Source organism: Pongo pygmaeus, chromosome 2 (genome assembly GCF_028885625.2).
Source record: "Pongo pygmaeus isolate AG05252 chromosome 2, NHGRI_mPonPyg2-v2.0_pri, whole genome shotgun sequence".
NCBI classification, from domain to species: Eukaryota; Metazoa; Chordata; class Mammalia; order Primates; family Hominidae; genus Pongo; species Pongo pygmaeus.
The window spans coordinates 204,530,556-204,556,436 of record NC_085930.1 but is presented as its reverse complement, the minus strand read 5'-3'; the positions used below and the strand labels follow the sequence as shown (position 1 = coordinate 204,556,436).

The following is a 25,881-nucleotide window of genomic DNA, read 5'->3' as shown; positions in this document are numbered from 1 at the left end:
GATACAATTATTAACAGGACAAAATTACTTTTATGTCTATATTCATAACCCCTGTTTCTAAAATAAAATATACATCTTGAAAATTAGACCAGTTATGCCAAGTAATATTTTTAAGTATTTCGTTATTGGTAGTATTAAAACCTAAGTGGAAAAATATGGAAATTTGGTTTCCTCACTATAGGATAATCCGACTGTAGTAGTTGAAGACCTCAGGCTTTGCACAGTGAAACATTGTGAAGACATAGAGCGACGATTCTGCTTTGAGGTGGTCTCGCCAACAAAGTAAGTGGTTCTAAAGGATCTGTGATTTGCTTTTATGTTTTTATAGTTTGTCTTAAAGAACTTTCCAGAGTAATTTGCATTTGTCTGTCATTATCTGTGCTAAAGAGAAAAAAAAGTTTTAAAAATAAATTTCAATAATTAATGGTTACAGATATTACAGTCAGGTATTTATGTAACTTCTACCATTTATCCTATTCTTTAAATTCCATAAAGGTGATTTATGTGTTCATATGAAAGTTTTAGCTATTATGATGAATTGAAATCATATGAGTTTCTTTGATAACTATCATTTTATGTATGTACCCAGTAGAAAAAAATGAGTTTCTATATTTATATGGTAAATTTAAGAGGTTTTTTTTTTTTTTAAATATTCAGTGATGGTTTATTTGTTTTTAAGAGATAATTTGTTTCATTGGCACCTTAATTTCTTCGTTAACATACTTTGCCCTAAAGATACATGAAATAAAGCCTTCTTTCAACAAATTATATATATTTTTGGCTAGAAAATTATTAAATAGCAAAGTGGAAAAAATATAAAGCTTATAGGGTGTTTTTGGCATTAACTTAGTGTCTGAGAAAACAATATGTTATTTCCTTTTAGAAGCTGTATGCTCCAGGCAGATTCCGAAAAGCTGCGCCAGGCATGGATTAAGGCTGTTCAGACCAGTATTGCTACTGCTTATAGAGAGAAGGGTGATGAATCAGAGGTTAGTAGAGGTATTAGCAATACCAAATAATATATTACCAAAATTCTTGATTTTAGTTGCAACGTTATATGACTGTATGTAGCATGGTTTTTTATGGAAGATGATTTTATGTAATTGAGTTTTATTTTTAAAATCTGGATTTAATTTCTTTTTTGTTTATTTCTCTTTATTTCACTTACCATTTTATTTCAGTATTTGTGAATCTATGTTTATTTTAATATTTGAATATATGAACCAGATTGGAATAAGGTATTTCCCTTAGTGTTTTTCCCCAAAAGTATTGTGCCATTTTAGTTAATTATAAAATAAAATAATGATCATGAAAGGTATTTAAAACTGAATGAAAGCAAAAAAGGGAAGCATAATATTGTCTCTTAGGTGAAGGCCCCTTCAAAAGATAAGGTCAATGTGGGAACTTAGGTCATAGTCTGACCTCGGTTTCTCAAAGAGCTTACCAAGAAAGTCTTTTGGGCAACACAGTGAGTGAGTAAATAAGTCCTGAGAAATGGAACTCAGCACTTTTGGGTCATCTGGCAAGACTGTGGCATAGGCTTAGTGATAGATGATTGTCGGGAGTATGGTTAGGGGAATCGACTGCTCTCTAAATTGTATTCCAAAACTTATCGTGGCCAACTTCCAGCTCCCAAATATAGATCAAAGCAGAACCTTTTCAGGCATGGGATTGTCGGAGGACGACTAACTTGATCTAAGCCGAAAGGCATAGAGATGAAAGTAGGAATTTGATCAGTAGCCAAGTTTACGTGAACTTGTCTCGGTACAAATGATGGGAACATTGACGAAGGGCGTGTTGGCAAAGATAGCCCTCAATACGTCTGTCTCTAGAATCACACTTCTCCAGTCTGGACCAGTTGCTCCCTAATCCTGCAGCATGGCTGTCTGGGATTTCCTTACAAAATCATTTCTGGAGTTTCTTCTCTTTCCCGTATCCCATATCTTTCTCCTTCTTGGCTTAAGAAAAACTTAAGTACTTTCTCTAGTAGCTTCCTGAAAATGAGGCATTTGTGATTCCATGCATGTCTGAAAATGTCTTGATTCTGTCCTCGTATTTGATTGGTAGTTTGGCTGGATATTTTAAGATTGGAAATAATCTTGAATTTTAACAGCATTGTTTGTTTTTTTTAGTTTCCAGTGTCGATGTTGAAGCTTTTCTTATTAATGATCTGTTGTATTTCTCCTCTCCAGTTTCTCTGTATTTTCTGGATTGGTATTATGATTTTCTTATTTTTGTGTCCGTGTGTGTTGTTTTGCTCTACTTTCTGGGAAATCTTCTCAGTTAATCTTCCGAGTCTTCTATTGAATATTTCAGTTCTGCTAGCACATATTTAATTTCCAAGAGCTGCGTTTGTTCACTAAATGTTTATAAATATAGACCTGTTCTTTTTTCATGGAATCAGTGTTAGAGCTGTGGATCTTAACCATCATTGCATACTATGATGTCACCACACAGGGACCTTAAAAAACCCCCATTGCTTAGGTACCACTCCAGAACACTTGAACGGAGTTGGGCATCAGTACTTTCACAAGCTTCCTGGGTTAGTTCCATGAACAACCAATGTTGAGAGCTATTGCGTTAGAGGCTTCCTTTGGCTATCTCATCATAAGTGTTAGTCACTAAAAACTTCTTTGGAAGCTCTGAGCACAAAATTAGGACTTTGTTGACTGTGGCCTTTGTCTAAGTCTGGACCATTTGTCGAGGAACAACCATCGTCAGGGTCTTTTTGAGTCTTTTCGGCTGATGTGATTTCCCAGAGAAGACTCATTGATCTCCTGCATAGGTGTGAGGGATTGGTGGGGAGCTAAGTGCTGGGTATCTTAGCATATTGTATGTATATGTTAATTTAATCCTCTGGCTTCCACCTTTCAGGTGAAGTCGATCCAGAGACTCTCTGTTTTAATCCTCCAGAGAATAACTTCCAGTCATTGTGTTTGTGTAGAGAGCAGTCATCCCCTAGTGGCATGGAGATGGGGGGCAGCGACAATAGGATTGAACTGTCCTGCTTAAACTATCATTCCTCCTATTAATACTTTCGTGAATTGGTGTCATATTCAGTGCTGTGTTCCTTGAAGTGGCTGACCCAAGTTATGCTGTGTTTGTGTAGTTAGTTCTCTAATTTGGTGCAAAAACATTAGCATATAGAGAAAACTTAGAAATGAACCAACATGATTTCTGTAATATAGTATTGATATTCTTTCCTTATGTAATTGCTCATTAGCTAATTCCCATTATCGAACATGTTCTGGTAAAACAAATATTTCTTTCTTAAAATTTTGGAATAATGCTAAACTTACAGGGAAGTTTTTTTGTTTGTTTTTGTTTTTGTTTTTTGTTTTTTGTTTTTTGTTTTTGAAATGGAGTCTTACTCCATTGCCCAGGCTGGTGTGCAGGGGCATGATCTTGGCTCACTGCAACTTCCACCTCCCAGGTTCAAGCGATTCTCCTGCCTCAGCCTCCCCAGTAGCTAGGATTACAGGCGTGTGCCACCATGCCCGGCTAATTTTTTTTTTGTATTTTTAGTAGAGACAGGGTTTCACCATATTGGCCAGGCTGCTCTCGAACTCCTGACCTCGTGATCCACCCCCCTCGGCTTCCCAAAGTGCTGAGATTACAGGCATGAGCTACTGTGCCTGACCTGAAATGTTTTGAAACCAGAAGACTGTTTATAGACCATATCTGTCATTGTTTAGGATCTAAGTACCACATCTTTGTATTTGGTCATTATGGCCATGTAGTGGGATGGCAGGGAGACAGAGTCTTGCCCTGTTTCCCAGGCTGGAATGCAGTGGTGTGATCGTAGTTCACTGCAGCCTTGACCTCCTGGGCTCAAGCAATCCTCCTACCTCAGTCTCCCGAGTAGCTGGGACCACAGGTGTATACCACCATGTCTAGCTCATTTGTTTGTTTGTATGTATGTATGTATGTATGTATGTACATATGATGGAGTCTCACTCTGTCACCCAGGCTGGAGTGCAGTGTCATGATCTTGGCTCACTGCAATCTCTGCCTCCTGGGTTTAAGTGATTCTCATGCCTCAGCCTCCTGAGTAGCTGGGACCACAGGTGTGCACCACCATGCGTAGCTAATTTGTATGTATGTATGTATTTATGTACATATGATGGAGTCTCACTCTGTCACCCAGGCTGGAGTGCAGTGGCATGATCTTGGCTTCCTACAACAGCCCCCTCCCGGGTTTAAGCAATTCTCATGCCTCACTCAACCTTCAGAGTAGCTGGGACCACAGGTGTGCGCCACCATGCCTAGCTAATTTGTATGTCTGTATGTATGTATATATGTATTTATGCTCGTGTGACGGAGTCTCATTTTGTCACCCAGGTTGGAGTCTCACTCTGTCAGCATGATCTTGGCTTACTGCAACCTCCGTCTCCTGGGTTTAAGCGATTCTCATGCCTCAGCCCCCTGAGTAGCTGGGATCACAGGCATGTATCACCACGCCCAGCTAATTTTTTTGTATTTTTAGTACAGACAGGGTTTCACTGTGTTGGCCAGGCTGGTCTTGAACTCCTGGCCTAAAGTGATCCACCTGCCTCAGCTTCCCAAAGTGTTGGGATTACAGACATGAGCCATTGTGCCCAGACATGTTATTTTTTAGAGACAGGCTCTTGCTCTGTTGCCCAGGCTGATCTTGAACACCTGGACCCAAGAGATCCTCCTGCTTCAGCTTCCTAAAGTGCTGGGATTACAGGTGTGAGACACCGCTCTCGGCCAAAAAATTAACTTTTTGTTAATAAGCCATCTTTTGCTTTTCTTCTCTTTTACCTAATATCCCTTGAAGTTTTAAACATTGTATGTTCTATATTTGATTCACTCTGTAGTTATAATTATGTAGTTGATCTCTTCTTTACTATTTATGTAAGCTTATACCTTTTCTAGTTACTCACTGCAGTAATTAACTTGCTTTATCCCTGGGAGGTCTGAAAAAAAAAAACAATGACTAGCTTAAAGTTTATTGAACGCCTTGGAAAAGGTGGTATAAAACAATAATCTTTATTTCATTCTTGAGTTTGAATAATCCCTTACTTATTTCCTCTGTCTCCACCCTGCGTGTTAGACTAGTGTTCCCTTCCTCTCCGTCTTCATCTTTTGTACATATGTTCATTGTGTCATTCATTATATATAATTTTAAATGTTTACACGTTTCTCCCCACTGGAATAAAAGCTCACTGATGGAAGAACCTACATCTTTTTATCCTTGAATTTCTAGCTAGAATATTGCCTGGCTTATGCCTGTAACAGGCCTTTAATGTATTGATTAGAAGCTTTCGTTTGGAGCATGTAGTGTGCAACAAAGTATTTCAGTCTTTTTTTAAAAAAAAACAAGTAATTCTTAATTCTTTTAGAAGCTGGATAAGAAATCATCTCCATCCACAGGAAGCCTAGATTCTGGAAATGAGTCAAAAGAGAAATTATTGAAAGGAGAAAGTGCGCTTCAGCGGGTCCAGTGTATCCCTGGCAATGCCAGCTGTTGTGACTGTGGCCTGGCAGATCCACGGTGGGCCAGCATCAACCTGGGCATCACGTTGTGTATCGAGTGCTCTGGAATTCACCGGTGGGTAGGCCTGCCCACGATGAGAATTTCTTCTTTTGGATAAACACAGATTGAAATGGTTATGTTTCACTTGTTAGCTGCCCTTTTCCACTTCCCTAATTTAATCACCAGTTTGTATCTTTGTACCTTTTAAGAAGTAGTTAAAATCCTGGTTTGTAAAAGCTTTTGAGGACTTTGGTTCATCATTCATTATTAAACAGAAGATCTGTGCCTATATGTGTATGTTGAGGGCTTTATTAGAGCCTATGTCACGTTAAAAAAGAATTTGCGCAAATATGCAAACAGAGACTTGATAGTAATGCCGTCATCTTTTTTCCACTTAGGAGCCTTGGGGTTCATTTTTCAAAAGTACGATCTTTAACTTTAGACACCTGGGAGCCAGAACTTTTAAAGGTAAAAAAAATTTTTGCTTTAAAATATTTCATATTTTCACATGAAAGTGAAGATTTCAGAATCTTGGTTTACAAATGTATGAGTTCTTCATGCTAACAATGTGTGCTAGCTAAGTTGTATTGAAACACATCTGAGGCTATTTTGGCAAATCTGGTGTTTTCATTACAAGTTTTAAAAATGGCTACACTTGGCTGGGCGCGGTGGCTCACGCCTGTAATCCCAGCACTTCAGGAAGCTGAGGCGGGTGGATCATAAGGTCAGGAGATCGAGACCATCCTGGCTAACACGGTGAAACCCCGTCTCTACTAAAAATTACAAAAAATTAGCCAGGCGTGGTGTTGGGTGCCTGTAGTCCCGGCTACTCAGGAGGCTGAGGCAGGAGAATGGCGTGAACCCGGGAGGCAGAGCTTGCAGTGAGCCGAGATCGCGCCATTGCGCTCCAGCCTGGGCGACAGCGAGACTCCGTCTCAAAAAAGAAAAAGAAAGAAAAAAAAAAAAAGGCTATATTTATATATAGCACCCTTAACTCCAGGTTAGTTCACTGCTCTTGTTTTCCTTGAGACAAGGTCTTCGCTCCCTTGTGCAGGCTGTGTAGTGGCGCCATCACAGCTTACTGCAGCCTGGACTTTATTGGCTCAAAGAATCCTTGTGCCGCAGACCTCCCGAGCGATTGACACTATAGATGCATGCCACCATGCCTGGCTAATTTTTGTATTTTTTGTAGAGACAGGGTTTCACCATGTTGCCCAGACTGGCCTCGTACTCCTAGGCTCAAGCAATCCATCTATCTCAGCCTCCCAAAGTGCTGGGACTACAGGTATAAGCCACTACCCTTGGCCCAGTTCAGATTCTATGCCTTAATTTTAATCTTTTCTGATTAGATTCTTATTAAATATATAAGAGGTCTATTGCTATACTAAACTTCATAATGGATTGGTAAAGCTTTTGACACCATTGGGTTGTTTTAGCATAGGATGATTTGCAAATTTACATTTGTCAGGTTCGGAGTCATCATACTAAGTCTTCCTTTTTTCCCTGTGTCTAAGAATTTATATCTATGAAAATGTTATAAATAATTTTAGACCACTACTGGTTTCTGATAAGATTTACAAAATTCGAAATAGTAGTATAATCCTTTTAATTCCTGCCATCTAGTTTACCATATTGTAGAAAATAGATGAGTTTAAGGGTTGGAATATATACTCATTTGTTTCTGTCTGAAACTTGTGGCCCGGTGCAGTGCCTCATGCCTGTAATCCCAGCACTTTGAGAGGCCAAGGTGGGCGGATCACTTGAGGTCAGGAGTTTGAAACCAGCCTTGCCAACGTGGTGAAACTCTGTCTCTATTAAAAGTACAAAAATTAGCCGGGCATGGTGGCACGCGCCTGTATTCCCAGCTACTCGAGAGGCTGAGGCAGGAGAATCACCTGAATCCAGGAGGCAGAGGTTGCAGTGAGCTGAGATCGCACCACTGCACTCCGGCCTGGGCGACAGAGGAAGACTGTGTCTCAAAAAAAAAAAAAAAGAAAGAAAGAAAGTAGATACTAATTCCCATTCTTTTTAAAATAGAATGTTTTTTATTTTTTTTGAAATTCACTCATTTTTATAAGAATATTTTTCAAATTTTAATCGTAGTATATCATGAATTTATTTAGTGTAGAGTAGAAAATGTGTGCCTAACTCTTGATATTTTTTCCAAATTATCTTTTTTTTTTTTTTTTGAGGGAGTCTTGCTGTGTCGCCCAAGCTGGAGTGCAGTGGCACGATCTTGACTCACTGCAAGCTCCGCCTCCTGGGTTCATGCCATTCTCCTTCCTCAGCATCCCTAGTAGCTGAGACTACAGGTGCCCACCACCATGCCCAGCTAATTTTTTGTATTTTTAGTAGAGACGGAGTTTCACCGTCTTAGCCAGGATGGTCTCGATCTCCTGACCTTGTGATCCGTCCGCCTTGGCCTCCCAAAGTGCTGGGATTACAGGTGTGAGCCACCGCGCCTGGCCTTTTTTTTTTTTTTTTTTTTTTTTGAGATGGAGTCTCACTTTGTCACCCAGGCTGGAGTGCAGTGGTGCAATCTCGGCTCACTGCAACCTCCGTCTCCTGGGTTGGAGCAATTCTTGTGCCTCAGCCTCCCAAGTAATTTTTTTTTTTTTTTTTGTATTTTTCGTAGAGACGGGGTTTCGCCATGTTGCCAAGGCTGGTCTTGAACTCCTGGCCTCAAGTAATCTGCCTGCCTTGGCCTCCCAAAGTGCTGGGATTACAGGCATGAGCCACAACACCCAGCCAATTTTTCCAAATCCGTAACCAACTTTCTTAGCATCAGTAATTGAAAAATCCTTTCCTTTCCCATCATTTTCTTATTTTTCCTTTGCCTTACATTAAATTTCTTGTTTACATTTCCTTTGCCTTACATTAATTTCTTGTTTAATGTAAGGTTGATTTCTGTGCTACTAGTCTTACGCAATGATGTCTCACAGTACCAGTGCAGATTTTAAGGAAGACTTTATATATAATAATTAGTATCTTTACTTTAAAAATGAAAAATATGCTGTATAAAACTAGAAGTAATAATTGCTCAAAGAAGGAATTAGCACATTTAAGATTTTTAAGAGATAGCTGGGCTATGGGACGAGGGGAAAGAAAGTGACAGGGAGAGATAATGGAAACAATAAATGGAAGGCCGGGCGTGGTGGCTGACACCTATAATCCCAGCACTTTGGGAGGCAGAGGCGGGTGGATCACCTGAGGTCCGAAGTTCAAGACCAGCCTGACCAACATGGAGAAACCCCATCTCTACTAACAATACAAAATTTAGCCGGGCATGGTGGCGCATGCTTGTAACCCCAGCTACTTGGGAGGCTGAGGCAGGAGAATTGCTTGAACCTGGGAGGCTGAGGTTGCAGTGAGCCGAGATTGTGCCATTGCACTCCAGCCTGAGCAACAAGAGGGAAACTCCATCTCCAAAAAAAAAAAAAAAAAAAAAAAAAAAAAAAGGAATAAATGGAAATGACAGAAGAGGGACGTCATAGAAATAATGGGACCTCAAAAGGACTCATGATTAAGGAAAAGGAGAGAGGCTGGTGTGGTAGCTCATGCCTGTAATCCTAGCACTTTGAGAGGTTGAGGTGGGCAGATCATCCTTGATGTCAGGAGTTCGAGACCAGCCTGGCCAACATAGCGAAACCCTGTCTCTACTACAAATAGAAAAACTAGCTGGGTGTGGTGGTGGCCATCTGTAATCCCAGCTATTCGGGAGGTTGAGGCAGGAAAATCACTTGAACCCAGGACGTGGAAGTTGCAGTGGGCCAAGGTCATGCCACTGCACTGCAGCCTGGGTGATGGAGTGAGACTCTGTCTCAAAAAAAAAAAAAAAGAAAAAGAAAAAGGAGAGAAAGGGAAACCATTCTCTTGCCTATGAGAGTGCTCTTCCCAGACTTCACTCCTGTTGTTGGGTCCAGAGAGCATTGTAATCCTCTTGTTATCTCATCCCAGGCCTTGCCTGCTCCCACATCTCACCTGTCCCAACACTTTAACCTCTATTCTCTACATAGTGGTAATGTCATCTTAATGTGTATTAGTGTCCCCTTTACCTACATATGATTTTTCAGGGAAGTGGTTTGGGTGATCTGCTCTTGGTAAAAATGTTTGTTTTTGTGGTCAAGCCTGGAATTGGGCATAACTAGAAGCAATAAGATTAGCCAAGAAGGTACAGATATAATTTATTAGTGAGGCAAGGAGAGCTGGAACAGAATTAAAGAGGTGAGTAACAGATGGAAAGGAAAATCTAAAAGAATTTGGAACATATAACTAGGCGTTGTTTGTTATCTGAAGACAGAACCCAACCCAAAAAGAGGTAAAAGTTCAAAAATACTTACCAGAAAATTGTAAATTTGATAGATTTCCATATTTCTAGGAACTAGATGTGAAAACTGAAAAGAATAGATACTTAATGTTTAACTTACTGTCCTAAGACTGGCTAGTACTTACTGCACCTTACTGTATAGATAATGCTTTGTTGTCATACTTCTTGCCTTTCTATGGACATAGAGATAGATACAATAGCTGTGATATGTGGCTAGATAGATACGTAGATAAACTTGTAGAGAGAGAGAATGACTCTGGTAGGGGTGATAATCTTCTAGTGGAGGTAATTTGGTGAAGAACAGCAAAGTGATAATATTACTCTCAGTTCTCGTCTCATTTTGTTTTAACATAAAACTTCTTTGTAGAATAAGCAACTGCAGAATATGTAAGGGAATTAGTTAACTGTACTTGCTTAAAGGATTTTTAAATTTTAGCTTATTTTAAGGTCTTTAATGCATAGCTTATTTTTCTATTTTTTTGCCAAACAGCTTATGTGTGAGTTGGGGAATGATGTTATAAATCGAGTTTATGAAGCTAATGTGGAAAAAATGGGAATAAAGAAACCACAACCAGGACAAAGGTACTATTTCAGTTGTTTTTTTTCCCCCTAATTAGGAATACAGCTACGATTTTATTTCACTGTAGTAACTGATATATAACATTGAGACAAAGTGTTTAGAAGCAGTCATTACCACTTCTTTTCAAATGTTGGCTGTGTCTTTCTTCGGCATGTTAATTAGATAATTATATTGTATTGAACAGATAATCAATTATAGTCTCTAGAGTAGAGAGATCTCAAAAATTAGGGCTCTGCGTAGGAATGTAGAAACCCTTAACAGTAGTTAAAGTAGACCAAAGTTCTGTCCATGGTAGCATTAAAAATGGATAATCTATTCATTACAGTCTCTAAGGATCAAGTTTCTGTTAACCTACAGTGAATAGTTTTACATTGTTCATATGTAATTTAGCAAAGATTTGTTAATCACATAGTTTATGCATGGCATTATAATATTGAAGAACTAAAGATGCAAAGTGTGCCTCTGAAAGGGGGAGAGTACTTGATTGCTGTGTTTGAAATTATTCTTCCAATTCTGTATAAGGAGGGCTCATTGAATGAAGTGGCTAAGAGTTTGGTACCTTCAAAGCACATGATTTTTGTTGTTGATACTGATTTCTGTCTAAGTCTTCATGTATGACCAATTGTATTTGAAAGTTATTGCTGTCTAAACCAATACCATTTAAATCAGAATCTTAATTATTTGCTAAAACAAGACTGAGTTATTTCAGACCTTGAAATAGCCTTCTATTTTAACCAAAGACCTAAACTTTTTAAGAGGATATAAGTAAAAAATATAGAACAGATATGGTATTTTATGATGGTATCATAAATTAGAACTTTATTTTATTTCTTCTTAATAATGCTATGTGTTGTTTTAAAGTAGTCTTATGAAAAATTATGGTCATCAGTAGTGCTCGTCCAGTATGTGAAATTATTTATTTAAGTAAAAATGAAAATAAAGTTACTTTGTATAAATTTTTAAGTTTTTTTTTTGCGGCGATGTTTTCTACTCTGCAAAAAGCATGAGGGAAGTATAGAAATGAATAGCACAGAAATTAAGAGAAGGGAAGAGTAGCATGTTAATACTTGTGATTTTTCAGTTAGGTTATTGTTTGTATTTCACTTGAGTGTGAAATCATAGTTCATTAGGTATTTGGAAGGAAAACATTATATATATATATAATGTCACAGATTCAGTTTTAACCAGTATTACATTCAGTGACTTTGTTTGAATATATTCAGTATATAATGGCTTGTTTTGGTATTAGCCATGCTAAGAGATTAAGCAAAACATCATGACATTTTTATGTCTATCAGACAGGAGAAGGAGGCATATATCAGAGCAAAGTATGTGGAGAGGAAATTTGTGGATAAATATTCTATATCATTATCACCTCCTGAGCAGCAAAAAAAGTTTGTCTCTAAAAGTTCTGAAGAAAAGAGGCTGAGCATTTCTAAATTTGGGCCAGGGGACCAAGTCAGAGCATCTGCCCAAAGTTCAGGTATTGCAAACTTTCTTACTGTGTCTATAGCTATTTTCTTAAGCTCATATCACTTTTATAATCCCTGAACTAATAGCCATTGTCATTTTTTTAATGTTGAAAACCTGTTCCCTTCTACATATTCTAAGAAAAACTGAATTTCTGTGTCTTTAAAATAGTTAACTTTAAACAATGCCATACTATTTCACCTTTCTAGGTAATGTGTATATTTTAAGGAATAAAACTGCTTAAAATGCAAGGGGAGATGGGAATTATAAACCTGACACTTCAAAAGCCCTACGTATCTGATTAACTACCTGATTTCCTTCCTATTTTTTCCTCCTAAATTTTTTCCCAGTAACGTTTTCTCCTGCCCTTTCCCTTCTTACGGCCTGCTTTGTGCTTTGGTAACTTGCATGTCCCCAGTGGCTGCTGTAAATAGCGACGAGGCCAGGCGGGAGTCTCTGTTTTGTCCTGATGAGCTAGATTCACTCTTCTCCTACTTTGATACTTCTTCAAAACTGCGTAGTAGTAAGTACGACTCTTGTGGAGCATTCCAAATCTGTGCCAGTGGTCATTGTGCGGTGTGGCCATTTCTCTAGATGTTACCCATTGTCTCAGAATTACACGTTACTTACAGTCATACGATAAATTAAGCTCTTTACTACCCCTGACATATTATGGAGTAATGAGATGTGTTACAACTCTGAAAATAAGTTTATTTTCAGGTTTTGTGATTGATTTATATCTCGATAAGCTAAGTGTTCAAAAGGGTTAAAATTATTAAATGCATTCTCCTTGTGGTGCCTGAGTTCATGTTGATGTGTAAGAGCTCATTTTAAAACCTTGTTTGTGGGAGATTGTTTTCTAAATGGCATGAACTTTAATCACTAGTTAATTTTTCTTTAAAACAGTCAAAAGTAATGACAGTGGAATTCAGCAGAGCTCTGATGATGGAAGAGAATCTTTACCCTCCACAGTGTCAGCCAATAGTTTATATGAGCCTGGTGAGTTCTAATGAAACTCAATGTTAATTGGTTTTGTTTGCTGGAAAATGCATGTGGTAAATGTCTACTTTTGATTAAAAAAAAAATACATACATACATATATATATATATGTATGTATTTTTTTTTTTTTGAGATGGAGTTTCACTCTTACTGCTCAGGCTGGAGTGCAGCAGTACGATCTTGGCTCACTGCAACCTCCACCTTCCAGTTTCAAGTGATTCTCCTGCCTCAGCCTCCCGAGTAGCTGGGATTACAGGTGCCCGCCACCACGCCCAGCAAATTTTTGTGTTTTTAGTAGGGACGGGGTTTCACCACATTGGCCAGGCTGGTCTCGAACTCCTGACCTTGTGATCCACCCGCCTTGGCCTCTCAAAGTGCTGGGATTTGAGCCACCGCGCCCGGCCCTACTCTTGATTAAATATTTTAAATGAAGGGGTTAGTCTTTTAGAAGGCAACTAGGGGAGGAGTAATACTCTTAAATGAGAAAGCAGCGATTTCTTCATATTTGGAAATTCTGTCCTAGTTATATATTGTTTATACTTTTTAAATTTTTTATTTATTTATTTTGAGATGGAGTCTTGCTCTGTCACCCAGGATGGAGTACAGTGGTGCGATCTTCGCTTACTGCAAGGCCCGCCTTCCGGTTTCACGCCATTCTCCTGCCTCAGCCTCCCGAGTAGCTGGGACTACAGATGCCCACCACCATGCGTGGCTAATTTTTTTTTTTTTTGTATTTTTAGTAGAGACGGGGTTTCACCGTGTTAGCCAGGATGGTCTTGATCTCCTGACCTCGTGATCTGCCTGCCTTGGCCTCCCAAAGTGCTGGGATTACAGGCGTGAGCCACTGAGCCTGGCCTACATTTTATTTTTTATTTTGAGTCTCGCTCTGTTGTCCAGGCTGGAGTGCAATGGCAAGATCTTGGCTCACTGCAGCCTCCACCTTCTGGGTTCATGCAGTTCTCCCACTCAGCCTCCCAAGTAGCTGGGTTACAGGTGTATGTCACCATGCCCAGCTAATTTTTGTATTTTTAGTAGAGATAGGGTTTCACCATGTTGGCCAGGCTGGTCTTGAACTCCTGACCTCAAGTGATCCCCCTGCCTCAGCCTCCAAAAGTGCTGGGATTATAGGCGTCAGCCAGCACACCTGATCCTTAGTTGTACATTCTTCCAAGCCTAATGGTATGTGCTAAAAGTGCCGTACCAATTGCCAAGGATAATTTTTAATCCACATGAACTGTGTGTCTTATTATCCTTTATCTTTCCTTGTGGCTGTCCTGTCAGGAGAAAGAGATCAGCAACTCCCTCCCCATTAGATTTTTCTTTTGACTTGTGCTTTATACCCTTGTCCCTTCCTGCACGATTTCAGTGATTTTGGTCCTGCAGAGTACTCAGGGGAGTCAGCACTCTTCAAATTATTTGAAGTGCTTGTAGTGCAAATTGGGATGGTATTGGACCATCCTAGGAATGAAGTGAGGTTTGGTCTAGTAGTAAAAGTTTTTATGGATTCTTGCTGCTTCTTAAGTCCCAACATTTAGGAATATTCTCAATTTTAATCTAGTACAGAGTAATTAACCTATCCCTTGGATACTGGCAAGAACAAAGGCCTGGCATGTCAGTGATTGTCTTTATAGGAGAAGGTTGAATGTTGGGGAATATCTATGTGAAAATCTCCCATAAGCTCATTATGATAGATTAATGGTTTCTTATGTCATAGCTTGATTTTTTAAAAATTGCGATAAAATGCACATAAAATTTATCATCTTAACTTTTTTTTTTTTTGAGGCTGAGTCTCGCTCTATTGCCCAGGCTGGAGTGCAGTGGTGCAATCTCAGCTCACTGCATCCTCTGCCTCCTGGGTTCAAGCGATTCTCCTGCCACAGTCTCCCAGGTAGATGGGATTACAGATGCCTGCTACCACGCCTGGCTAATTTTTATATTTTTAGTAAAGACGAGGTTTCACCATGTTGGCCAGGCTAGTTTGGAACTCCTGACCTCAAGTGATCCACCCGCCTTGGCCTCCCAAAGTGCTGGGATTGCAGGCGTGAGCCACCGTGCCTGGCCCATCTTAACCATTTTTAAGTGTACAGTTTAGTGGCATTAAGTATATTCCCATTAGTGTGCTACCATTACTGCCATTCATCCACAGAACTCTTTTTATCTTGCAAAACTGAAACTCTACCTATTAAATAATTTTTTCTTTTTCTGCCAAGAGCTCATTTTTATTGATGTGTATGTGTTTGCTTTTCAGAAGGAGAAAGGCAAGATTCTTCTATGTTTCTTGACTCGAAACATCTTAATCCAGGACTTCAGCTTTATAGGGCGTCATATGAAAAAAACCTTCCTAAAATGGCTGAGGCTTTGGCTCATGGCGCAGACGTGAACTGGGCCAATTCAGAGGAAAACAAAGCGACACCACTTATTCAGGCTGTGTTAGGGGTATGCGTTTATACAATGACATTTTCAGTAGCAATCAAATATTTAAACAAATCATAATAAGTTCTGAACTGGCTTTAGTATTATCTTTGCTTCAAGAGATGGGTTAGAAAATAGAAGGAACCTCTGTTCTATTAATAGTAGTGGTTTCTGAGCACCACTTCAATTGTTTGAAGTTTTTTTGCAGTGGAAGAGAATTCTGATAATGAAAGTATATAGTGTGTTTTGCTAGTTTCACAAACTGCAAATGAATCTCTATTAGAATTAGTTCTTGGGAAGAAAATAATATAATTTATAATTTCTCTGCCTTGGCTGAGCGATATTTTTTCTTTGGAGAGAAGGAAATGGAAATGCTATTTGAGTAAAGAAAACCAATTGTTTTTAAAAAGAAATGTATTGTAGTTTCTTGTTATTTGCTTTTGTCTATAGTTATCCTCTTTTTTCCTTTAAGGGCTCTTTGGTGACGTGTGAGTTCCTCCTACAGAATGGTGCTAATGTCAACCAAAGAGATGTGCAAGGGCGGGGACCATTGCACCATGCCACCGTCTTAGGGCACACAGGGTAACTGCAGTGCTTTAATATTTAAGGAGACTTTATTTGAAAAATTATTTTGAATTAATGTTTTAGTTTTTCTCAGGTTAAAGTTTTCAGGTAGTGTTTGTAAACAGATGTGTTCCATGACTTATTTTGTCATGATGGAATTTGAAAGTTAAAAAAATCTCTTTCAGAAAAAGCTACTATTGGTTTTCAGATACGAAAATTTCAAGGCTTACTTTGACCTTAACTTGTCATTAAATAGATCAGTTTTAGTACTTAACTTTCTCTGTTATTAAAATTGTGGTGATTTTGTCAGACAACTTAAGCCTATATTTGTGTTTATGTATGTATGTACATATACATTATTTCCATAGCATGCATACACATAACCTATTTAAAGATAATTTGATGACTTTATAATTTTTAGTTTTTCCACAGGGTAGCTAAAGTCAAATTCTAAACTAAATTCTTACTTTGGGTTATTGATATTGTGTCTTCTGGAGTGATAGTAAGATTCACAGAACAGTAAAGCCTTGAAAATTGACTTTCTATTATTAGGAAGTATAAATGAAAGAAAATGTTGGCTTTATGTGAAAAATTTGTGTCTTAAACGCTTGTTTCTTAATAAGACATCTCAGGGTATCCGATTATTATGTGGCAGATAAGCAAGAAGCTCTTATTTTAAAATATTTTTAAAATAGCATCTTCATTTATTTAAAGACAGGGCCTCGCCCCGTTGCCCAGGCAGGAGTGCAGTGGTGCAATCATAGCTCACTACAGCCTTGAACTCCTAGGCTCAAGCGATCCTCCCCTAGTAGCTTGGGTTATAGGCATGAGCCACTGTGTCTGGCTATTTTTATTTATTTATTTATTTATTTTGAGATAAAGTCTTGCTCTGTCACCCGGGCTGGAGTGCAGTAGCACGATCTCAGCTCACTGCAACCTCTGCCTCCTGGATTCAAGCGATTCTCCTGCCTTAGCCCCCTGAGTAGCTGGGATTATAGGTGTGCACCACCACGCCTGGCTAATTTTTTTGTATTTTTAGTAGAGATGAGGTTTCATCATGTTGGCCAGGCTGGTCTTGAACTCCTGACCTCAGGTGATCCATCTGCCTTGGCCTCCCAAAATGCTGGGATTAACAGGCATGAGCCACCGCGCCTGGCCATGTCTGGCTATTTTTATCATGGCTTGTTTTCTTCTATCAGCAAAGAGATTCAGTCAGATAACTTCATTGTTTAAACTTTCCACACTTAAAAAAGGTAGTATTTAAGGTAGTACTTAACTCATCCTTTGTATTTTCTTCTTTTTTTTTAAGAGATGAGAGTCTCACTATGTTGCTCAGGTTGGAGTGTGGTGACTGTTCATAGGCACATTCATAGCTCACTACAGCCTTGAATTCTGGGGCTCAGGATCTTCATGCCTCAGCTCCCAAGTGGCTGGGACTACAGGCATGCCCTGCCACTCCTGGCTAATTTTTAAATTTTTTTTAGAGACATTTTGCTATGTTGCTCAGGCTGGTCTTGAACTTCTGACCTCAAGTGATTTCCCCTGCCTCTGCCTTCTGAGTAGCTGAGATTACAGGTGCTTATCTTGCCCAGCCATTATTTTCTTCTTAAACTGTCAAAATTCTTTCCATTTTATTTCATAGACCCCATTTAGTCATTCTTTCATATTTTAAATTGTTTTTCAGTTTATTCAAGTAATGAATATTTGCAAGTACAGCAAGCAGATTACTTCCCATTCTTTGCTGTTGTATTATCATTATTATGAAGTTTACATTGCCTTGGCTTTCTTCATTTTCAAATAATGACCTTGAGTGATCTTTTTTTCATTTAGGTTTATAGATACCTGTGCACATGTTTTTATGATATTCTTTTTTTTGAAACGGAGTCTCACTTTCGCCCAGGCTGGAGTGCAGTGGTGCGATCTCGACTCACTGCAAGCTCCGCCTCCCGGGTTCACGCCATTCTCCCGCCTCAGCCTCCTGTGTAGCTGGGACTACAGGCGTCCACCACCACACCCGGCTATGTTTTTTTTTTTGTATTTTTAGTAGAGATGGGGTTTCACCTTGTTAGCCAGGATGATCTCGATCTCCTGACCTCGTGATCCGCCCGCCTTGGCCTCCCAAAGTGCTGGGATTACAGGCGTGAGCCACCACGCCTGGCCTTTTTATGATATTCTTTGAGGGTAGGGACCACAACTTATATATCCACCATGTTATCTATATAGCACCAGATTAAATAAGATAATGTATGCAAAAATACCTCGAGACTTGTGAAATGTTGATCTTGGTAAGTTTTTATTAGTAGAGTTAGTGTTCAATTAATATTTGTAGAATGAATCAAGAATTTCCTAATGAAAATGTTACTTAAGTAGTGCTTTTTTTTTTTTTTAAGATGAATACTGATTCTTTTTTTCTTATCGACAATATCTCAAAAATGCTGTTTTCTTAAACAGGCAGGTATGTTTATTCCTAAAACGAGGTGCCAATCAACATGCCACTGATGAAGAAGGGAAAGATCCTTTGAGCATAGCTGTGGAAGCAGCCAATGCTGATATAGTCACCTTGTAAGTACTTCCTTTTTACTTGACTATTTCCATACAGTGAATTACAGTTGTCCCTCGGTTATCCACAGTGAATTGGTTCCAGGACTCTGTGGATACCATCATCCACATATGCTCATGTCCCTTATATAAAATGGTATGTATTTACATATAACTTACGTACCTCCTCCCATATACTTTAAATCATCTCTACTTATTATACCTAATACAATGGACGTGCTGTCTATGTAGTTGTTGTACTATAGTGTTTTGTATTTGTATTTATTTATTTATTTTTGAGACCGACTCTCACTCTGTTGCCCAGATTGGAGTGCACTGGCTCCCTGCAACCTCCACCTCCCAGATTCAAGCGATTCTCCTGCCTCAGCCTCCCTAGTAGCTGGGATTACAGGCGTGATCCACCACAACCTGCTAATTTTTGTATTTTTAGTAGAGATGGGGTTTCACCATGTTGGCCAGGCTGGTCTTGAACTCCTGACCTCAGGTGATCCACCCGCCTTGGCCTCCCAAAGTGCTGGGATTACAGGTGTGAGCCACCGCACCTGGCCGATTATTTGTATTTTAAAATTGTTGTATGGTTATTTTTTATTGCCTTTTTTCCCCTGAATATTTTCCATTGGTGATTGGTTGAACCCACAGAGAAGGACAGCCAACTGTACTTGCACAAAGTGTTAACACAGCGTCGTGCATTGTGTGAACTTTGAAGTTGGTTGGTATTTACTTTGTGCCATGTACTTCTCTAAGCACATTAAATGTATTAAACACTTTAAATGCATGAACTTATTTGGTTCTCACAACAACTCTATGAGGAAGATATTGTTAATATTGTCTTCATTTTATAGAAAAAGAAGCCAAGCCATAGATAATTTGAGATGTTAGTAAGTGATGGAGCTGGGATTTGAAACCAGGAATTGTGGCCCTAAAACCCATGTTCTTAGCCATTTATGCTGTACTGCCTGATGCAGAAACAGAAAACCAGTGACTTCTTTAAAATGCTTTGTTTTGTTTTTGTTTTTTTTTTTTTGGAGACAGAGTTTTGCTCTTGTTGCCCAGGCTGGAGTGCAAGGGCACGATCTCAGCTCAGCAACCTCTGCCTCCCGGGTTCAAGCGATTCTCCCTCCTCAGCCTCCTGACTAGCTGGGATTGCAGGCATGCGCCACCATGCCTGGCTAATTTTGTATTTTTAGTAGATGGGGTTTCTCCATATTGGTCAGGCTGGTCTTAAACTCCTGACCTCAGGTGATCCACCTGCCTCACCCTCCCAAAGTGCTGGGATTACAGGCATGAGTCACTGCGCCCGGCTAAAATGGTTTATCTCTTCGTATAGTACTAGGGCAGAGGCTGGGATTGTTAGAGTAACAGATAATTATTCTACTACCTCGAGAATTAGAGGATTCTCTAATTCTGTAGGCAGGATAGTTGCATTGATATTAGTAATTTGTGAAGTTCCATTACCTTTGGGCAGTGGTAGGAATTGGTGCTTGTTTTTAAAAATAATTATTCACATAAAGCTAGGTGCTCCCACCCATAATCCAAGCTACTCAGGAGATTGAGGTGGGAGGGCTGCTTGAGCCCAGAGGCTGGAGAAAAGCCTGGGCAACATAGTGAGACCCTGTCTCTACAAAAAATTAAAAATTAGCTGGGTATGGTGGCACATGCTTGTAGTCGTAGCTACTTGGGAGGACGAATGAGACCCTGTCGCAAAACAAAACAAAAAAAAATTATTTATGTGAATACTTGATTAATTTTAAGATTAAAATGCATGCTTTTGAATGTTTGAATAAAATTTAATGTGATCTTTTAAATAATTTTGAGGTCTTGATTTACATCTCAGATCAAAGTAGTTTATTACACATGGAATTCAGAAAATTAATCGTCACCTATACCTTATTATGTAGGAAATCTCAAGCGTATTTTGTATTGTCACTTATTCTTTTTATCCTGGGCTAAATGAAGCCCATAATTGCTTATCCCCCATCATTGGAGAAGAAATAGATCCATCCACACTCCTGAGCTCCTACTGAGAATTCTTGACTTCTCATATGTCACCCCTCTGCCAAATAAAATAACAAAACAGCAAAATATACTTTCTTAGACCTTTTCCCCATAGGAGGGGTTACTGTTATTATGGAGGCTATTGCAGGAAAGTGTAGAACTCTTAAATCATTACAGATTTACAGTAGGAGAAAGATAAGTTATTAAAAGATAGGAATGATATAGAGAAACAAACTCTGCAGGCAGCTTCCCAGGCAATACCTATATAGCAGTGGACCCTTCCCTTAAAAATAATCTGTTCTCAAATCGTCTTAATTTTCTTGTTTTACTTTGTGTGAGTGCTTCAGTTTCACTTAAGAAATTTTGTAAGTAAGCATCCTCTGTGAAAACGCAAATGCCAAAGGAAGATTTGTGGAACTGTTGTTAATACAGTGGTTGAGAGAGAAGATAAAGGGAATTGTGGAACTTTGAAGATAGGAAAAGTTCATGTCACACGCTGCAGTTGCCAGAGAGAACATTTCAGAAGAGGGTGATGGAGGTCTGAGAAGGCAGTGGAAATTTGGTGGCCCAGAAGGACAGACGAGAGGTACAGAGTAGGAGAGGGGTACCAAACACAATATTTGCCTATTTTAAAATGTTGCTTAAAGGAAATACTTAGCTTCTTAATCTAGCGCTACATGTCATCTGCTGCCAAGATGAATAACCTAAAAAGAATGTATAAGCAATATGGTAATGTTGGGAAATTCTTGGTAACCTATAGTCATTTATTATAATGTTTGTATATCAAAATATATTCCCAGTATTTAGAGGCGACACATGCTGTTTATATGTCTGAAACTACCTCACTTCAGAGTGAGCCAGAGTGAACTTATGACAGGTTCTCACTTCTGCACTACAGAAGCAATAATTTCAGCAGTTGGCAGTTAAAATTTGACAGGTTGCTGTTAGAGCCAGGAATTGTCAGGCATCTGGAGGAAGCAAGCCACTAGAGGTATTGCAGGGATGCTGCTGCAGTACAGCTAAAATGCAGTTGTCGGAAGATTTTTATTGTCCTTTTTCATGAAAATTGTATGAAGGTGAGATAGTTATCTTTGTACCTCAGATTGCTGGGTTTGATAAACTAAAAGCCAGATTATTTTAATGGCAAATAAAACACAATTACATTAGTACATGTATTACCTGTTTATAGGCTTTATTTGTGACATTTATATTGTATAATGTCATCTAAAACACTATTTTATTTATTTTTAGGTTACGTTTAGCAAGAATGAATGAAGAGATGCGGGAATCAGAAGGACTTTATGGACAGCCAGGTCAATATTCTACTAATAACCATACTGAAATGCAGTATAAGAAATGCATTCAGGAATTTATCAGTTTACAACTGGAAGATTCATAGTTCTTTAGCAAACTAATGTGATACTATAGAGTTTTTATAACCTACTTGTAAATTGTGAGTTGTTAGCTTTGTACTGTACTTAACTGAATCCTTGGGTGGCTAATCCCGGGCCTTTAAAAATTCGTAACTCTTCCTATGACAGTACACATTGACTTGCTCTATTTCACTCTGGCTGCTGACTTCTTTATTTGCTGTACGGATGTCTTCCATATACATTCCAGTGAAGTGAATGGAATGGTAAAAATATTCTTTATATACTTACAGCAGCAAAATAGTTGTTTTCTTTTTGGAATTCTTTTTAGCTGTCAAGTGAATATAACAAAATTGTTTTCTTTTTGTTATTCAGGGAATTTCTATTAAATTACGTTCAGGGAAAAAAAAAAAATCACCATGTGTCTGGCATATAAAAAGCCAGTATGGAAAATACCAAGAAAAAGTTTACTGATGAGTTTTGTACTACAATCTAAAAATGAGTTGAAGATTTAAAATGCAAATTCACCAGGTGGAGAAGTCCATGATATGAGTGGAGCTAGTTTGAAAGGCTGAGGGCAAAGGTCTCATTTTATCTAAAGCTAAAGCTTTGCCTCCAGGCAGTTGTGCATTATCTCTTAGATAAGCGGAAGTATTTAGAAAAATACTTTTTGCACCTGATGGCAAAGTAGATTTATTCTACTTGAGAAATTTCAATTCATGATCACCTCAAGTTTCATTTTGAGTAATTTTCACCTTTGAATCAAGATGTCAAGGAAGAAATATCAGATTCTTCTCTTTGAAGAACACGTTGATTAGACGTTCTTCACAAAGAAGAGAGTAATTATTGGTTCTCTTGTTTCATGAATTTGAGTATATGAATTACTCATCTGTCTGTTTTAAATTTATATACACATTAGTAAAAAATTTCATGAATTCATGACTAAAATACTTGAGAATATTCAGTTTGCAATGAGTAGGTTTGGTTTTTTAAAAATGAATATTGATACATTATTTTTAAAGTGACCTGGTAATATCATCTCTTCTTCCTGTTTAAATACATTTTGAAATTTCTGTACTTCAGCCATTTATTTTAACGAGATTAATATATAGTTAATGTGAGGCCATTCTTTCCTCAGAGGACCGTATTTACTACTGCTTATTTTTGGCCTAATTTAATATGGAACAAGTAAGAATGTTAAGAATAGAGGCACTTCAGCTAGATATTTCTAATCTAGGGTGTCCCACTTTAATCCTATGGATCATACAATACTAGGCGGCTCATGATGTTCCAAGATGTAAGAGTGCTGATTAAGGGTGAAGCTCTAGCATTAATTCTGGATTTCACCCATTTGTTTTAAACTTGAATGTTAGATTTTAAATAAGTTATAATTTTATAACAGATATTCTTAACTGATAGTATTACTAGGCCATTTTTGAGGCCTTTGTGTTTAAGCACTTTAAAATAGAAATTGTTTAAAGAATATGACCTGATATTTGTGAGAGAAGAGTGAACCTCAAGATTTTAAGTTAAACAATTATTTTCCCCCTGAAATTTTTAACTTCATTGTTTGGTTAGCTGCTCTTTCCTTACGGTGTCTGCTGATGAAGTTCACCCAGCTGATTAGCCAGGTGGTCAGTGGTCGACTCTTCTCTGGAGTTGGGAAGCTTGAAAGGAGAGGGCCTCTAAGTTCTTGCCACTTCTAGTTCCACCCAAATTGCTTGGGTTTCTGCCGCCATCATTTAGGAGCATTCAAATGTCTTTCACTGTCATTTTTTAGTTTATATATACATAAACTTAAAATGTATAGAAAAGATTTTTCCGATTTATTTTAATGAAAACTTGAAAAAAAAAAGCCTCATTTTAAAACAAGCTCTCTTACCATTCTCACATTTTAGTTTAGAGGTTAAAAAATAGACCGGAATTCTGGAAATAGTATATCAGAATAAAATTGAGATTTTTCTGATTTATTTGAGGATCATCTTGAGAAGGGTTAGATTTTTAACTCATTCAGAGGGCCTAATATTTAAAGCAGGATGATTTTATGCTTAGACAGGGGACATGGTGAAATGGCATATAGCAATTGCTCTTCGGTTTCTGTTCTTTTCATTTATGAGACAGGTATGTTTGGCTCAGGCAGCAGCTGTTTGTTTTTCCTCTGCTTAGCACTGTACATTTTTCTATCAAATGCTTTGGTTGCTTGTTTTATTGGGATCCTTTTTTGGTTTTCTTAGCAATAGAATGAAAACCTCAGAACTCTGGGTAACTTAAATGCAGGTATTTTTAATCTTTTGATAATGAAGAGCTCTTATCCTTTAAAAGATTCAAATGTAATCTTTGGCAATCACTGATTTATTTCTAGGAAACCCCACTTGTGAACTTCCTATCTGTACAACCCTAGGGACCTGGGACTCCCTGTTTCTTGCGTGGGGTGATGTGAGAGCACACGTTTTTTTCAAAAGAAGGTGTGTCTCTCTTTGGCAGTCCCTGTAGCCCTTAGGAGACATGGGTGGGTGAGGGAAACAGCACACTCTTCTCTCAGTTATTGGAAACCGGTTTGGTGGTTCCCACAGTCTCTGGCTCTGTGACTCTTCTTGATCGTTGGCAGGTTCTCAGCCAGTTGAGAATCATCACTGCTTTAGGGACCCACTACTGGTTATGTGAGTATGTAGCAAGCACAAGTTGGGAATCGCTGATCTAAGTAATTATGAAAGGAAGCTGTTACCCACCCAGAAGGGGTAAGGTCGTGCATATGATGAGCTGGGGGTGGGTCTCACGTGCTGCTGTCCCTGTGAGGGGAGAACATTTCAAGAGCAAAATTAGCAAACTCTTCAATCATCGTAACTGCAGTTGTGGTAGATATTCCGAATACCAAAAATTAAAAATGAATTTAAACTGTCAGTGGAAACACAGCAGTCTGCATTTTAAAAACTCAGAGCTGTCCAGGCACATAGAAAAGTTAACTGTCTGAAGGGAAATAGAATGTGCTTAAGTTTCAAGAATATGCTTAGTATTATAAATGTTGAGTGATGAGTTGTTTACCATTTATAATAAACTGTTAAGTGTATTTCTGGGAACATTCCATGGCAGCATATTCTGGGTTGTTGTTTATGTGTTCCAATGTAGACAAATTATATTTGCCTTGGGAAAAATTCTAAGTAATCAAAATTATATTTAAGTATTAAAAAATCACATTGAAGTTCAATTTGTGTTAGCTGTATTAAATATCTTGGTCACTATTGTTCTTGTAACATTTGCTTTTGACAACACATTTTGAGATCTAAGAAAGGTAGTACATTAACAGTGCATTAATTAATGTTTTGTTAGAAACTAAATGTTAACAAAAAGTTTTGTGTGTGTATGTGAAGGTGGCAACTTCCTTTTGTATTATATTTACGCTTTTTAAATGTATTCAGTCAGTGAAGCCAATGATTATTATAGCACCAACACTTTCATTCAAGGAAGCATTTAATTGAGTCTTATAATTTGTTTTGCATGGTACAATGGTTCTACTAAAATATACTTGTGTAATAGGTACTAGATGATTTAAAAACAAAAACGGAGAAACCATTTAAAAAATTCCATAGCTTGTTATACAAAATATGCATTGCTAATAGTAGAAGCCATATATTGCCATTGTACTGTTGTAATACTTAAAAGTGCTCATCTGGTGCTACCTGTAGACTATTTGGTATTAACGTCTGCTAGACCCTTCTTCCTATTTCTTCTTGAATGTATAATGTGTGCCTTTTAAGTTACTTCTAGTGTTGAATGGTAAAATCTTTGTGGTATTTTTGTATTATAATCTGCACTTTACACTTTCTTGGAAAGGAAAATTTCAGACTATCCAGTTTAAATAGTCTTTTAAAAATATTTATAATGTTTACAATAAATATTTTACATATTTTAATTCAACATCTAAAAATTAGAAAAAATATTTTATATGGTTTGTTGCTATTTAATGTTGCTCTCTTTATTTATTTTCTATCTTTTAGAATGGTTAAAATGAGAATAGCAATGTTTGTCTTTTGATGTGGAAGTAAACTTTTATGAAATCATGAGTATAATTGGATTGTCTTACCAGCCAGCTGTTCCAACGTATCA

At 38.1% G+C, this 25,881-nt stretch overlaps 1 protein-coding gene across 3 annotated transcripts in view; it reads left to right on the top strand.

Moving 5' to 3' along the window:
• ACAP2 (ArfGAP with coiled-coil, ankyrin repeat and PH domains 2) overlaps nt 1-25,881 on the top strand; it is a 177,465-nt gene that overhangs the window by 144,698 nt on the left and 6,886 nt on the right. For all 3 annotated transcript variants that reach the window (XM_054479830.2, XM_063662581.1, XM_054479831.2), the window contains exons 12-22: nt 182-282; nt 884-989; nt 5,367-5,575; nt 5,899-5,968; nt 10,318-10,409; nt 11,706-11,890; nt 12,784-12,876; nt 15,126-15,313; nt 15,762-15,871; nt 18,305-18,415; nt 21,659-21,720. In XM_054479830.2, the coding sequence (XP_054335805.1) occupies nt 182-282; nt 884-989; nt 5,367-5,575; nt 5,899-5,968; nt 10,318-10,409; nt 11,706-11,890; nt 12,784-12,876; nt 15,126-15,313; nt 15,762-15,871; nt 18,305-18,415; nt 21,659-21,720 (1,327 nt within the window). The remainder of the gene's footprint in view (nt 1-181; nt 283-883; nt 990-5,366; nt 5,576-5,898; nt 5,969-10,317; nt 10,410-11,705; nt 11,891-12,783; nt 12,877-15,125; nt 15,314-15,761; nt 15,872-18,304; nt 18,416-21,658; nt 21,721-25,881) is intronic.